The sequence below is a fragment of the Heterodontus francisci genome, chromosome 8 (genome assembly GCF_036365525.1).
Source record: "Heterodontus francisci isolate sHetFra1 chromosome 8, sHetFra1.hap1, whole genome shotgun sequence".
Classification (NCBI taxonomy): domain Eukaryota; kingdom Metazoa; phylum Chordata; class Chondrichthyes; order Heterodontiformes; family Heterodontidae; genus Heterodontus; species Heterodontus francisci.
The window spans coordinates 77,462,394-77,477,387 of NC_090378.1; the positions used below are offsets into that span (position 1 = coordinate 77,462,394).

At 39.9% G+C, this 14,994-nt stretch overlaps 2 protein-coding genes across 7 annotated transcripts in view; one reads left to right on the plus strand and one right to left on the minus strand.

Moving 5' to 3' along the window:
* tprb (translocated promoter region b, nuclear basket protein) overlaps positions 1-4,268 on the plus strand; it is a 143,769-nt gene extending 139,501 nt beyond the window's left edge. For all 6 annotated transcript variants that reach the window (XM_068037407.1, XM_068037409.1, XM_068037408.1 and 3 more), the window contains 3 exons: positions 2,050-2,165; positions 2,874-2,972; positions 4,074-4,268. In XM_068037407.1, the coding sequence (XP_067893508.1) occupies positions 2,050-2,165; positions 2,874-2,972; positions 4,074-4,129 (271 nt within the window). In that variant the 3' untranslated portion in view covers positions 4,130-4,268. The remainder of the gene's footprint in view (positions 1-2,049; positions 2,166-2,873; positions 2,973-4,073) is intronic.
* The window catches only part of LOC137373213 (proteoglycan 4-like), a 28,285-nt gene continuing 16,447 nt past the window's right edge, over positions 3,157-14,994 (minus strand). The window contains exons 5-8 of the mRNA XM_068038068.1: positions 12,727-12,883; positions 12,317-12,466; positions 6,380-6,505; positions 3,157-4,387 (exon numbers count right to left, since the gene is read on the minus strand). Coding sequence (XP_067894169.1) covers positions 4,305-4,387; positions 6,380-6,505; positions 12,317-12,466; positions 12,727-12,883 — 516 coding nt within the window. The 3' untranslated portion in view covers positions 3,157-4,304. The remainder of the gene's footprint in view (positions 4,388-6,379; positions 6,506-12,316; positions 12,467-12,726; positions 12,884-14,994) is intronic.

The window sequence follows — 14,994 nt, forward strand, 5'->3', positions numbered from 1 at the left end:
TGCGGTGGATGCCGGGACATTGAGTAAATTTAAGGAGGAGATAGACAAATTTTTAATCAGTAAAGGGTTGAAGGGTTATGGAGAACGGGCACGAAAGTGGAGTTGAGGCCGAGATGAGATCAGCCATAATTGTATTGAATGGCGGAGTGGGCTTGAGGGGCTGAATTGCCTACTTCTGCTCCTAGTTCTTATGTTCTATGATCTTGTCTGACTAACCTGATTGAATCTTTTGAAGAAATAACCAGGAAGATTGATGAGGGTAGTGCAGTTGATGTGATCTACATGGATTTTTGCAAGGCTTTTGACCAGGTCCCACATGGCAGACTGTTTTTTAAAAAAAAAAGCCCATGGGATCCAGGAAAATGTAGCAACGTGGATACAAAATACTCAGTGGCAGGAAACAAAGGGTAATTTTTGACTTGTGTATTTGCGACTGGAAGGCTGTTTCCAGTGGCGTTCCATAGGGCTCAGTATTGGTCCTCTGCTTTTTGGGGTGTATATATGAATGATTTGGATGTAAATGTAGGGGGCATGATCAAGATGTTTGCAGACGACACACAAATTGGCCGTGTGGTAGATAGCGAGGAGGATAGCTGTAAGCTGCAGGAAGATATTGATGGACCCGGAGAAGTGTGAGGTGATGCATTTGGGGAGGTCAAACAAGGCAAAGGAATACATAATTATTGGGAGAATACGGAGAGGTATAGAGGAAGTGAGAGACCTTGAAGTGAATGTCCACAGATCTCTGAAGGTAACACGACAGGTTGATATGGTGGTTAAGAAGGCATGTGGAATTCTTTCCTTTATCAGCAAGGTATAGAATACAAGAGTAGGGAGGTTATGCTGGAACTGTATAAATCATTGGTTAGGCCACAACTTGAGCACTGTGTGCAGTTCTGATCACCTCATTACAAAAGGATTTAATTGCACTAGAGAGGGTACAGAGGAGATTTAGGAGAATGTTGCCGGGACTGAAAAAATGCAGCTGTGAGGAAAGATTGTATAGGCTGGGATTGTTCTCCTAGGAACAGAGAAGGCTGAGGGGAGATTTAATTGAAAAGTACAAAATTGAGGGGCCTGGTAGACTGGATGTGAAGGGCCTATTTACCTTAGAGAGGTCAGTGACTAGGGGGCATAGATTTCAAGTGATTGATAGAAAGATTAGAGGGGAGATGAGGAAAAACTTTTTCACCCAGAAGGTGGTGGAGGTCTGGAACTCACTGCGTATAAGGGTAGTAGAGGCAAAAACCCTCAACTCATTTAAAGGGTATCTGGATATGCACCTCAAGTGCCGTAACTTCCAGGGCTATGGACCAAATGCTGGAAGGTGAGATTAGGCTGGGTGGCTCATTTTTCGGCCGGCACAGACACGATGGGAGAAGTGGCCTCTTTCTGTGTGGTAAACCTTCTATGATTCTATGAGCGACGGTTTAGTTCTATTTAGAACTATAGAAGCAAAGGTGTAGAGCAGAAATGGCAGTAGGACCTTGAAATTATATTTCACTCAAGCAGCTGTTAAATGCGCCACCTCGAGCTTGTACTTTTTTCCATTAATTCTTCCATTTATCATGTATATTCAGTTTTACATTGGTACAAGGCTTTTCTTATCTCTCTGGCTGAGGAGGAGAGGCTGTAATCATTATCTAGATCTTTGGCCTGTTCTGTTGTATAATTGATGGTTTGGAGAAAAACTAGTGACCTGGAATGTGTCTCGCATATTTTGTTTTAGCTTCCTTTTGCTTTCTCTATGGGGGTGAATGACTTGCATCAGGCATCTTTCCATAGTGGCACTTTTGAAATTAATAGGTACCCATATATACAAATGTAGTTTAAAACTAATATCTGAATATTCAGTAGCACAGTATTATTGGTGCTCCCATGTATTGAGTTTTTTAAAAATAAAACTTACAGTTGATAATCTTATAAAGCTTTCTTTTAATTTTTGATCCCTTTCAATTACATTCTTTTCCCAGTGACTTGTTTAATTGAAAAGTGCTTCAGCCCCGTGAGTTGATTAGATGACAAACTAAGCATACCTTATTTGTTCAGTCTTAGTTCTGATGTTATGCTGGAAATTGAAGGGCATCAGGAGGAAGAATCTGCCCAGCCATCTGAAGAGGCAGATCTCCCATCCACTAGCCAAGATCCACCATCCAGTTCAGCAGGTATGTAATTTAAAACGGCATTGGTGGATTTGTATATGTTTCTTACTGAATATGCAAGTATGTACTTGCACATAATGCAGTATGCCTTGAGTGGTGATACATTAATCCGGTGAATTAACGAATGAATGAGAGGACAGTATTTAGTTCTGTGAAATGTAATGGAACACATATCTGGTATATGTAAAGTCTATAAAAAATGGAACTGTGCTGATATGCATATAATTTCAGGCTACCTGGGAAGGCCAGTTATTTTTTAAGAGTCCAGTTGTACCCGTGTCAGAGTTTTTTTTTTAAGAAGTGTTGTCCTTGTTTATCTCCATTTCCTAGCGTTTGCTCAGAAAGTGAAAGTGAGTTGTCCTAGGCCTCTGTCAAAGCCTGTTTGAATTCATCCATGAGAACGTGTACAAAATTAGCTTGATGTGAAGTACCTGATCCCCCATACTAACTCTTGGTAACTAGGTGTCATGGCATCTTATCCCTCTGATCAATGTGTGGTCACTGTGCCATCTACTTTCCTCTAATTCCTTAATAAATTTTCAGTTAGTGTATGAACCAGATTTTTACATATATATTTTTTAAAAAGTACTATTTCAGTGAAAATGTTGACCTGGTATGTCTGTAATGGAGCCTTGATAACCAACCACAGCAGCCATAATTCTTGATATGCCAGCACTGTTACATAATGTCTCTGTATTTTCTTTTTGGCAGATACCAGTGTCACTCAGCCAAAACCGTTGCGAAGAGTACGACTTTATCCACAGATGGGGAGAACTGTTGTTCGAGGGAGGCAGTTCATTAGCCGAAGAGGTAAGACCCTCTTCGATTTGTACAACGCTCCTCATGTTTTAAAAAAAAAATCTTGGAATGTTTCACAAAGGGAGAGGTGAACATAAAGCAGATAAAGAAGGAATTATGGTTGGATACTGATGGCACAGTGCAAACCATAATGTACTTTTTGCATTAAAAAAAGGCAGAGAATGTTTTTTGCTTCAGTTTTTATTACACAGTATTGGTGATAACAGGAATGAGAGCACTGTTTTACAAAAGCAAGTTGAGTTAGTAATTTCTATCTATAATAGAAATTGTCTTTTTGAATGTTAACACAAATCAACTTTTGACATTATAGAATATCTGTCCTGTATGATGGAAACGATATTAACATTTTCAAAATTACCATTGCTAAAAGCATTAAGAAAAATAATTTAGTTAGATCTACAGGGCAAGGCTATTTCGTACCTTTTTGGGAGAAGGCTAATTTTATACCTTTTTTTAGTAAATGAATATTTGATTTCCCAATATAACTAAAGTAGAATGGGAATATCTGCAGAATGCCTGAAATACATCCTTCCCTAGCCCCAACCCAAATTGGACTTCAAGTTGTCTTTCAGAGTGGTATCTGGTTTGTAGGACTTCTGATTCGGTATGCTGCACTTCAATTAACGTGTGCTTTTTGATTGATCCAGTCGGTAATGTGCAGTGACACATTGGAAAGCTTGAACTCAAATTTATTCCGATTATTCTTGCCCAACTTCCAAGACTGGGTTTTAAATATTTACTATGTTTTCTGATTATCCTTCCTCTGTGTGCTTAATTCCAGTATTGAACATTCAGACAAGCTGAGGTTTCAGTTAATGTGCAAATCCCGATCTATTTTTACAGGTTAAACTGGTTTTCATTCAGATTGCAAAAATTTCTGTGGGCTCTGTATGCCACATTGTTTTGCAGGCAAGAATAGGAGGAGGAATTATGACCTTCAAAGAAAATTGAGTTTTTTTTCATCAGTGTATTCCAATTTAACATTTATCACTTGGCATCGAAAAATATTACAAAAAGTTAAAGCAGCAGTATGGTTTTAGGTAGACTGTTCCCAGAACTTCAGATTATTACATGCATATTTCTTATTTATAGGTATGAGTCATTCAATGGGAGGAAGAGGAGGAATGAACAGAGGAAATCATAGTTGAAGTGCATATACCCATGAAGTGTATTGATCACTGGCTCGGCTCATTGGTACAATAAAACAAAAATTTTTGAACTTCATACATTTGTGGGTTCACGTCACAATGTAATCTTCTCATTGAAAAATAAAGCGATTTCCTTTTACACCATGTTAAAGCCTAAATTTTTCTTAAAAGGTTGCTAATGACATCCATACAAGTCCTTTTTTATGCTACTCGTATTAGTCGCTTTCTGGTTAACAGGATCCACGGTGTAGTACTTATCTAAATGGGGAGGAGTGAAGCAAGGGAAAGATATCGTCAAACAAATGTAGCATTTGGTTTTACTTAAAATTGAATTAAGATGTTTCCTCCTACTTTGGGAAAAATAACTACTGTGAAGGTATTGCTTAGACTTTGGCTATATTATAATATCAAAGTGAAATGCCTCGACTCCTGGTTAATGAAGTGTGACCCAACCCAGACTACTTCAAGCCTTTGATATCTTGTAAATGGAACTTTTTATAAAATGAAACGATTGTTTTTTCAAAATGATTAGATAATAGGGAGGAAGGAGAAGCAATGATCTTTGAAATTGCCATATGACAATTTCATTCTTTAAAGGTTTGACAAATAATTGTTTGAATTGAGCGGCTTCTTACCAGAGTGGGGTTAATTCTCAGAGTCAAAGTTACGTTATAGTTTGAGTCTCTGCTAGTGTTATGACCAGCATTTCATTTTCATTGCTGGTGGATTCATGGAATCTATAGCAATTCTATTTAAGATTTAAAATTTAAATGAACTTGGTTTACACCAGCTCCTATGACAGTTTCATTTTTGTTACAAACTATTGTTCCCAATTTTTCTTTTCTAGGTTCAGACCCTTGTTGCATAACAGTAGTTAGCCATACAGACCATCAAGCCTGTTCTCCCATTGTCAGATCATTGCTGATCTATACCCCAACACCATTTATCTGCCTTTGTCCCATGGCTCTTGATGCCCTTACCCAACAAAATATCTGTTGATCTGTCTTAAATTTCAATTGTCTCGGCATCTACAGCCTTTTGGAGCAAAGGGTTCCAGATTTTCACTACATTTTAAGTGGAAAAATTGCTAAATCTAATTTTAAGATTATGTCCTCTGGTTCTGGATTGCTTACTATATCAAATCCCTTTATCATTTTAAAGCCCTCAATTAGATCAGGCCTTGACCATCTAAACTCAATGGAGCACTTGCCCAGTTTATGCAAATTTGCATCCTAATTTAACCCTTTAAGCCCTAGTGGTATTCTGGTAAATTGGTGTTCCACTCCCCAATAAGGCCAACAAATCTTTCCTGAGTTGCAATGCCCAGAACTAAATGCAGTATTCCAGACGGGGTCTGACCCAAACCTCTCTCTAGCTAAAATATCGTTTCTTCACTTGTGAATTCCAATTCCCTTGCAATAAAGGTAACATTCCTGTTAGTTTTTATTCTTATTGTATCTGTACAATAGCTTTGTGTTTTGTTTACATGGATGCTTAAATTCCTTTGCTGCTCATCTGTTCCTAGTCTCACCATTCAGAAAATGTTCTGATTTGTCCTCCTCTGATCCACAGTGAATGACCTCACGCTTCCCTCACATTGAATACTCATCTATTTTGTAACTTCCTAATCCTAGTTACATAACTTGCTTTGCCTCCTAACAATATCATCTGCAAACTTGGATATACAACTTTATTATTGTTATGGTGAAATGCTGGAGCTTCAGTATAAATACTTGGGAAACAGCACTTAGCACATCCTGCCAATCAGACGTTCCCATTATCCCGACTGTCTTCTATCTTCTAACCAATTACTGACCCATGTTACAAGGTTATCTCTTTATGCTTACTTTTGCTAATAAACTTTGCTAAATGCCTTTTGGAAGTGCATGTAGACAACATGAATAGGCACTACTGTATCTACCATGCTCGTGATCTCTTCAAAAAAAATTAAACATTGATAATCAGATATGACCTACACTTCACAAATCCATGCTAAATTTCTGATCAGCTAATACTTGTCCAAGTGCTCAGTCACTCTCGGATTCCAGAAACATCTCTATAACTGATGTAAAGAGACAGGTCTGTAGCTACCTGCTTTCTCCCTCCATTCCTTGTTAAATACTGGAGTAACACTTGCAATTTACTGATCTACTAGCGGTTTAGGTAATTATGACTAATCCATCTGCAATTTTCTCACTTTTAATATATTTATTAGCAGTGGTGTCCCCCCAAACATAAGCTGCAACTTACCACCTGAAAGGACAAAGTATTCATATTTGTCTACACGTTCAGGATTTGGAAATGAAATGGCAGATGTGATTCTTACAGGAAATCCACGCCAATTTTTTCTGATTGACATTTCTGCAGAAAGTTGCACTGGAAGAAAGTTAATAAAGAATAATGCCTAAATTAAAGTGGTGGAAAGTAAATGTAATTGATGTAAACCAGGTAAACACATTTTAGCTCTCAGCGCATTTATTGCTATGTAGATGAAAAGTGGTAAAAGCAACTTCATGTTTTTTTAGCTGAGCTGCTTTAGACTTCAGACTCATTTAGTTTGGTAACCTGAAACTCTGGAGTTCTCTTCCCCTCACTTTGCCCCCATGTACATTGTGGGTGAGATTAGAAAATATCTGATGAATTGTGAATAATTACTGTGCACTTAATTACAATTACTGTGCTGTCTGCAGGTCTTACAGAAGTAGCTTCTAACCAGTGTTCCTAATATCTGCAAAGTACAACCAGCTGGTAGTGTTCTTAGCAAGGACACTAGAGGGCGTGTTCAGCAGGTCTTGAGACTTTAATGGTGCACCTAGGATTTGTGACTAACTGCAGAAATTTCAGTTACACCAACACAAGACTCATCTTTCAATAACAGCTGCTTTCAAGAAGAAGATGGGCCTAGTTTCTCTTAAGGCAGGTTTGTGTGTTGCAGACAGAATAGTCCATTCAACCATGGTCAACCTTCTGAATGTATCATTATTTGCACATTCTATGCCAAATATGTTTGTTGTATCTGATGTACATCTGTACTGATGAATAAATTATGGCCATGGAGTTGCTGTCAGAGAACAAGCATTATAACTTGGCAAGTTATTGCAATTCTGCCCTGCAGGTGAGTATCCTTTTCCTGTGTCAACACTGGAATGAAAAGCTGAAGAGGTTAACTCAGTGCTGGATTGCTGGCATCAGGTGATCACACGCCAGATCTTGCCCTTCAATCGCTGAATAAATCAAAACATCCTCAAGAAACACCAGATTTCTACACTTTACATAATTATAATTACCAAATCACTTTGCAAAGCCATTACTCTGACTACATAAATCAATTCAGAGGGGTGATTATTTTCACATGCTTTCTGCAAAATTGCCCTAGTATGTGGAAATTGTATCTGATTTCATTTGCTATTGTGTAGCTATCTCAATTTCCAAAACTAGTTCTGCCTGATGGCCCACTAAGGCTGGGTTCAGAACAAAGTTTTAGTTTTATATTTGTAAATGTCATTAGAAGCAAATTAAACTACAGTGTTAAATGAATTAAAAAAAAGTTTACTGATTTCTCCATTTTCCTTCAACAAAATTTAACCTGGCCAATGAAAAAGATACTCATCTGAATGATTGTCAGTCATTATGGCATAGAAGGCAACCATTTAGCCCATCATGCTGGTGCTCTCGAGCAATCCCATTCCCCTGCATCTCTGCAAGTTTATTTCCTTCAAGCGCCCATCTAATTTCCTTTTGAAATCATTAATCGTCACTTCTTCCACCACCCTCGTAGGCATTACCAGGTCATTTACTGCTCGCTGTGTTTTTTTAAAAAAAGTTCTTCCACACATTCTTCTGCATCTCTTGCCCAAGACCTTATATGTGTCCCCTCGTCTTTGTGCCATCAGATAGTGGGAACAGCTTTTCTTTGTCTACCTTATTTAAATCTGTCAATCTTGTGCACCTCTATTAGATCTCCCCTCAATCACCTATGCTGCAAGGAAAACAATCCCAGCTTCTCCAACCTAACCTTGTAGCTAAAATCCCTCATCCCTGGAACCATTCTGGTAAATCTCTGCCACACCCTCTCAAGGAACCTCACATCATGGAGTCATAGAGAGATACAGCACTGAAACAGGCCCTTTCTGAAGTGTGGTGATCCAAACTGGACGCAATACTCGGTAATTGTGGCCTAGCCAGAACTTTACAAAGATTCAGCATAACTTCCCTCCTTTTGTACGCGTAGCTCTATGAAGCCCAAGCTCCATTATGCTTTGCTAACTACTTTTTCAAATATCACGCCACCTTCATGCATCTGTGCACATGTACCCCAAGGTCCCCTGTCCCTGCACACTCTTTAGAACTGTACCATTAAGTCTACATTGCCTCTCCCTATTCCTTCTGCCAAAATGCATCATTTCAATTTGTATTCCATCTGCCACTTGACTGCCCATTCTGCTAGTCTATCTCTGTCCTGTTGCAGTCAATTGGTATCTGTTTGTCACCCCTCCAAGTTTGGTATCAATGGCAAATTTGGGAATTTTACTCTCTCCCAATATCTAAGTCATTTATACATAGTACAAAGAAAAACAGTGGTCGTACTTTGGAAAACCACTGTCTACCAACCTGCAGTCTGAACAACAACGATTTACCACGACATCTTGTCTTCTGTCCTTAAGTCAATATTTTATCCAAGCTGACACTGACCTTATTCCATGAGCCTACTTTTGTTAACTAGTCTTTTATGTGGTACTTTGTCAGACACTTTCTTAAAATCCATATAGACAATGCATTCCCTTCATCAAAAAATTCAATCAGATTAGTCAAATCCTTGCTGTCTCCTTAATTAGCACAGACTTCTCCAAATGCCTGTTGATTATTTTTTCCCCTGATTATTGTTTCTAAAACGTTACCCACCACTGATGTCAAACTGACCAGCCCATAGTTACTTGGAATGCCATTATATCCTTTCTTGATACGGGTGTCACATTTTCCACTCACCAATCCTATCAGTTTTTCCCTATCGAGGGAAGATTGGAAGACTATGGCAGGCCCTTCCTCTATCTCCACTCCCACATCCTCTAGCAACTTGGGATGCAAGCTATCCAGACCAGGTGGCATTCATTCTAAGCTTAACCAGCATTGTTAGTACATCCTGCCGATCAATTTTCACCCTGTCTGTTACCTGTACCATCTTCACTTCTAATATTTTAACAGCATCCTCTACCAATACAAAATACTCAAGTATTCTAGATTTGACCTGTGCCTCAAAGCACGTATCACCCTCTTTGTCCCTAATATGCCTCACCCCACGTCTTACTACCTGCTTACTAGTTACATGCTGGTAGAAGATTTTTTGGTTCCTTTTTATGCTGTCATTGTATTCTCATATTCTTTGCCAGTCTTATTTTCCTCTTCACATCCCCTCTCAACTTGTATTTGCTCCTATTCTCACTTGAAAAATACATCTGACATGCATCATACACCCTCTTTTTGTTTCGTCATATTCTCTTTCTCCCTCATCATCTAAACAGTCCTGGCTTTTGTTCCCCTACCTTTCACCCTGTTGGAAAGTACCTAGTCTCTACTGAAAACATCGCCTCCTTAAAGATCATCCATTGTTCCGTTACAGTTTTTCCTGTCAGTATTTGGTTCCATTTTACCCTGGCTAGATCCCCTCTCATTCCATTGAAGTTAGCCCTCTTCCAATTTAGAAGATCTACTTTAGATTGTTCCTCTCTTTTCTCCATTACTAATCTAAACCTCATGCCACAATGATCATTCTTACCCAAGTGTTCCCCACAGACACTTGGCCCACCTCATTTTCCAGCACCAGATCCAGCAATGACTTCTTCCTAGTTGGACCAAGAACATACTGGCCAAAGTACTTCTGAACACGTTTCAGAAATTCCTCCCCCTCCTGTCCCTTTACTCTTGCATTATCCCAACTGATATTTGGGTAATTTAATGTCCCCCAGTATCACCATTCTATGGTTCTTGCACATCTCTGTGACAGATTTGCTCCTATTTGGAGACCTTTAGAATACTTCCAGTAGCGTGATCATATCTTTCTTGCTTCTCAACTCTAGCCAAATGGATTCTGTTCTTGCCGCCTCAAGGATATCCTCTCTTTCCAACACTACCGTACTGTGATAGAATCTGTGGAATGCAGGACCCATGGGGAAATGGGTGTGAACTGTTATCTGAACAGATGGCTTGTTGAATGCTCTGGCAGGTGTATTGACACTGGTCACAAAAAATTGTTTTTTTTATTTTGGAACGATGTCCTTTAGGAATTGAAAACAAATACTTCAGGTTGCTGAGGTAACTAAAACTGGTTGGGGACAGACAAAAGGATGAGACAGTGCCATCCAAGCTGAAACAGCAAGAAGGTTTTGTTTCACAAGCAGGTTGAAGAAAGCAAAGACTGGATCTCGAAGTGGTTTCTGTTATTTAGAGGAATTGATTAACTAGACCCGGCCACATAGTGCACAGGGTTGTTACTGAAGAGCACAGATAAAGGTAACACTGGGAATTCACGCTGTCAAGCCTGTCATGAGGAAAACTGAGAAGGTTCTGGAGAAGTACACCGTTTTTCTTTTGGTAAAGACTGTACCTGTGGCGTTTGAGATTAAAGTGAAACTACTATCAATTGGGATTTGTGGCTGCAGTTTGGAAGACAGGATCTGGAGACATACATGAGGAATTTCAGGGCTTTGAAGAACTGTGCGACTGTAATTTGCTGCAATACATGCTGGATGGACTGCCTAGGAAATCCATGCGATTCATCTTTTGTTGTATCTAATAGTGAATGTGTAATTTGTAATATCCTGATTGTAATTCATATTGATTTTAATTTGAAAGAAGTAAAAGTTATAAAAGTGAAATCGTGTTCATTGGTTTTTTTCTTATGGGGGTCATTCAGTAAATTCACTTCTTTTGATCTGTTGGTCTCCACGGGGATCAAAATAGTACTGCCACCCCACCTCCCTTTTTCCTTCCCTATCTTTATGAACACTTTGTATCCTTGAATATTAAGCACCCAGTCCTCACCATTTTTAGCCACGTTTCCATTATAGCCACTACATCATATTCCCACATGGCTATTTGTGCTTCTAGCTCATCAACCTTACTCACCATACTTTGTGCATTTACATACACGTATTCTAAGCCTGGCCTTGTATTCTCGTCGTCCTTCTTAGTCTGCTCCTATCTAATATGGTATAACTTCCTTTTCTAGTACTATCTAACACTCGTTTATAAACCTTATTCCTCTTTTCTACTTCTAGATTCCCATCCCCCTTCCAATTTAGTTTAAACCCTCCCCAACCACACTAGTGAACCACCCCACAAGGACATTGGTCCAAGTCCTGTTGAGGTACAACCCATCCCTTTTGAATAGGTGCCTCCTGCCCCAGAACTGATTCCAATGTCCCAAGAAGCTGAAGCTGTTCCTCCTGCACCATGCCTCAAGCCATGCATTGATCCTTCCTATCTTCCTATTTCTACTCTCGCTAGCATGCGACACGGAATAATCCAGAGATTACTGTCTTCGAAGTCCTACTTGGTAACTTCCTTCCTAACTCCTGAAAGTCTGACCGTAGGACCTCAATGCCTGACCTCTCTATGTCATTGATACCAACATATATCTCAACTTCTGGCTCACTGTTTTCTCCTGCAAAATATTCTACACCATCTCTGTGATGTCTTTTACTCTGGCACCGGGGAGGCAACACACTGTGCTGGACTCACAATGCCTGTTACAGAAATGCCTGACTGTTCCCTTAACTATGGAATCTCCTATAACAATGGCATTTCTACTCTTTGCTGCTCCCATCTCCCTTTGGTTCCACGGTGTGGACTGCACTCCTTCAAGATGTTGACACTCCCAGCAGTCTCCAATGCTGAATGCTGGTCTGAGAGTGGCAAACACCCTGAACACTCCTGCTCTTCCTTGCATCCAGATGGCCACCCATTTACTTTGCTGAACTCTTATTGTCTGTGGGGTGACAACCGCATGGAAAGTACGATCCAGGCATCTGCCATCCACCCTGATGCTCCGCAGCACAAGATTTGACATTCAGATACAAAATTAACTTTCAGAAAATTGACAACTCAAGTACCACAAATTAATATTGCAAGGTAACACTTCAAAACTTACCTGTTTTAGCTACTGAATCTGCTAAGGAAATAAAATTGTACCTGTTTTTCGTAGTTTAATAGCCTTTTGTATAACCACCATTGTTTGCCGTTTGAAGCGTCGCTTAAATGCTTGATAAGTATAGACCCTAGTGCGTTGTGCACAAGTTGTGGAGGGTCTTTGATGATACACATATTTCTGGTATCGTCCACCTGGAGTAAACAATGTATTTGGTTAATGAAAAAAGTTGCACAGAAACATATTCCACTTAGAAAGTAACTGCAAGCATGAGATGTTTCCGAACTGTACTATTAAGCAAAAACAGTGTGCTTGGACAGTTTAAGTGTTTTTGATGCACTGTAAACATTTAAGTATATTGGATATTTTGTGGTAAGGAATTTAATATGTATATATATAAACTCCCAGCAAGCGGGAAAATGAATAGAAAAGTCCTGTTGGAAAAGAAAATAACCGTTTTTGAAGAAGTACACCGTTTCAGGTCTGTTTTTATATGCGGCCACTGAAAGAGCTGCCCTTATTTTCCCATTCAATCCTGAAAAGCCGGTTGCAATTGATCGAGGATAGCCACTGTCCATGACCCCATTCTGAAACCGCCAGTACTGTTCACCCTGTAAATAAAACAAGAATGGTAATTTGAAATGCAACGTGTAAATTAGCATGTTAACTAGAATGGAAATGCAAATCAAACATGTGACATTAACTAGTCATTTGGCAAGCACATTTCAGTAGATTCATTTTAAAATCCATTCTATACAAATAGGAAATTTTAAAGAGCTCCTTAACCCTTCACACTGTCCAGTATTTATAAAACCTGAATTTGAGAGTATTCGACACACTACGTGGTGTTTTTAACTCCAATTCCACTGACAACTTCCCAGTAGTTTTTGTTTTAGTGCACTGCTTTTCTGTAGGTCCTTCTGTTCAGATGTATTTACAAACAACGAAATTGCCTGGGAGAATTTCCAAAATTGCAGGACTCATTTGCTTCTTGTAGTGTTGTCATGTGAGCCGGCAGTCAAACAGATGACTGCTGGTAATCTTGAATAGAGGACTTCGCAGCAAGGGAAACAACTGGAAAATACCTACCTTTGATCTTATGAGTCATCACGGCACAGAAGGAGGCCATTCAGCCCATTGAGTCCATGCTGGCTCTCCGTAAAACTAGCCGGTCAGTCCCATTCCCCGCTCTATCCCTGCAGACCTGCTAGTTAATTTCCCTCAAGTGCCCATCTAATCATCTTTTGACATTATTGAACATCTCTGATTCCACCAACCTCGTAGGGAGCGAGTTCCAGGTCATTAACTCTCCCTGCATAAAAAAGTTCGTCCTCACGTTCCCCTCTGCATCTCTTGTCCAAAAATGTAAATCAGTGTCCCCTAGCCCTTGTATGATAAGCGAATGGGACAGCTTTTCTTTGTCTACCTTAGCTAACCTTGTACACCTCTATCAAATTTCCCCTCAATCTTCTTTGCTCCAAGGAGAACAAGCCCAGCTTTTACAACCAGCTTTGTAGTTAAAATCCCACATCCCTGGAACAATTCTGGTAAATCTCCGCTGCACCCTTTCAAGACCCTCACGTCCTTCCTAAAGAATGGTCACCAGAACTGGATACAATACGCTACTTGTGGACTAACCAGAGCTTTACAAAGGTGCAGCATAACTTCCCTGTTTCTTTACTCAATACCTCAATTCATGAAGTCCAAGAACCCATATATTTTGCTAATTACTTTCTCAATATATCCTGCCACCTTCAAAGATCTATGCACATGACCCCCCCCCCCCCCCACCCCCACCCCCCAGGTCCCTCTGTCCCTGCACACTCTTTAGAACTGTCATTACATCTACATTGCCTCTCGCTATCCCTTCTAACAAAATGCATCACCTCACTCTTTCTCTGTATTAAATTGCAACTGCCACTTGTCTGCCCATTCTGCTAGCCTATCTATGTCCTGTTGCAGTCGATTGGTATCGTCCTCCCTGTTTGCCACACCTCCAGATTTGATATCATCAGCAAATTTTGAAATTTTACACTGTATTCTAATATCCAAGCAATGATCCTAGCACTGAATCTTGGGGAACATCACTGTCTACCATCCTCCAGTCTGAAAAACAACCACTTACCACGACTCACTGTTTTCTGTCCTTAAGCCAATTTTTTATCCAAACTGACACCGACCCTCCTATTCCATGAGAGTTACTTTTGTTAACCAGCCTTTTGTGCGGTACTTTGTCAGACACTTTCTTAAAATTCATACGGACAGCATCCATTGCATTCTCTTCATCAACCTTCTCTGTTACTTCATCCAAAAATTCAATTAGATTAGTCAAGCAGGATCTGCCTTTTACAAATTGTGCAGGCTCTCCTTAATTAACTCAGACTTCTCCAAGTGCCTGTTGATTTTTTCCCTGATCATTGTTTCTAAAACCTTACCCACCACTGATGTTAAACTGATCGATCTGTAGTTACTAGGAATGTCCTTATACCCTTTCTTGAATAAGGGTGTCACATTTGCCACTCGCCAATCCTCTGGCACCTCTCTGGTATCTAAAAAAGATTGGAAGATAATGGCAAGCCCTTCCGGTGTCTCCCCCCCCCTCCCCCCACTTCTTGACTTGTGCCTTGTAGATGGTGGACAGGCTTTGGAGAGTCAGCCGGTGGGTTACCGCAAGCCATCTGGATCAGGTGACTTATCCACGCTTAAGCATAGCCAGCGTTTC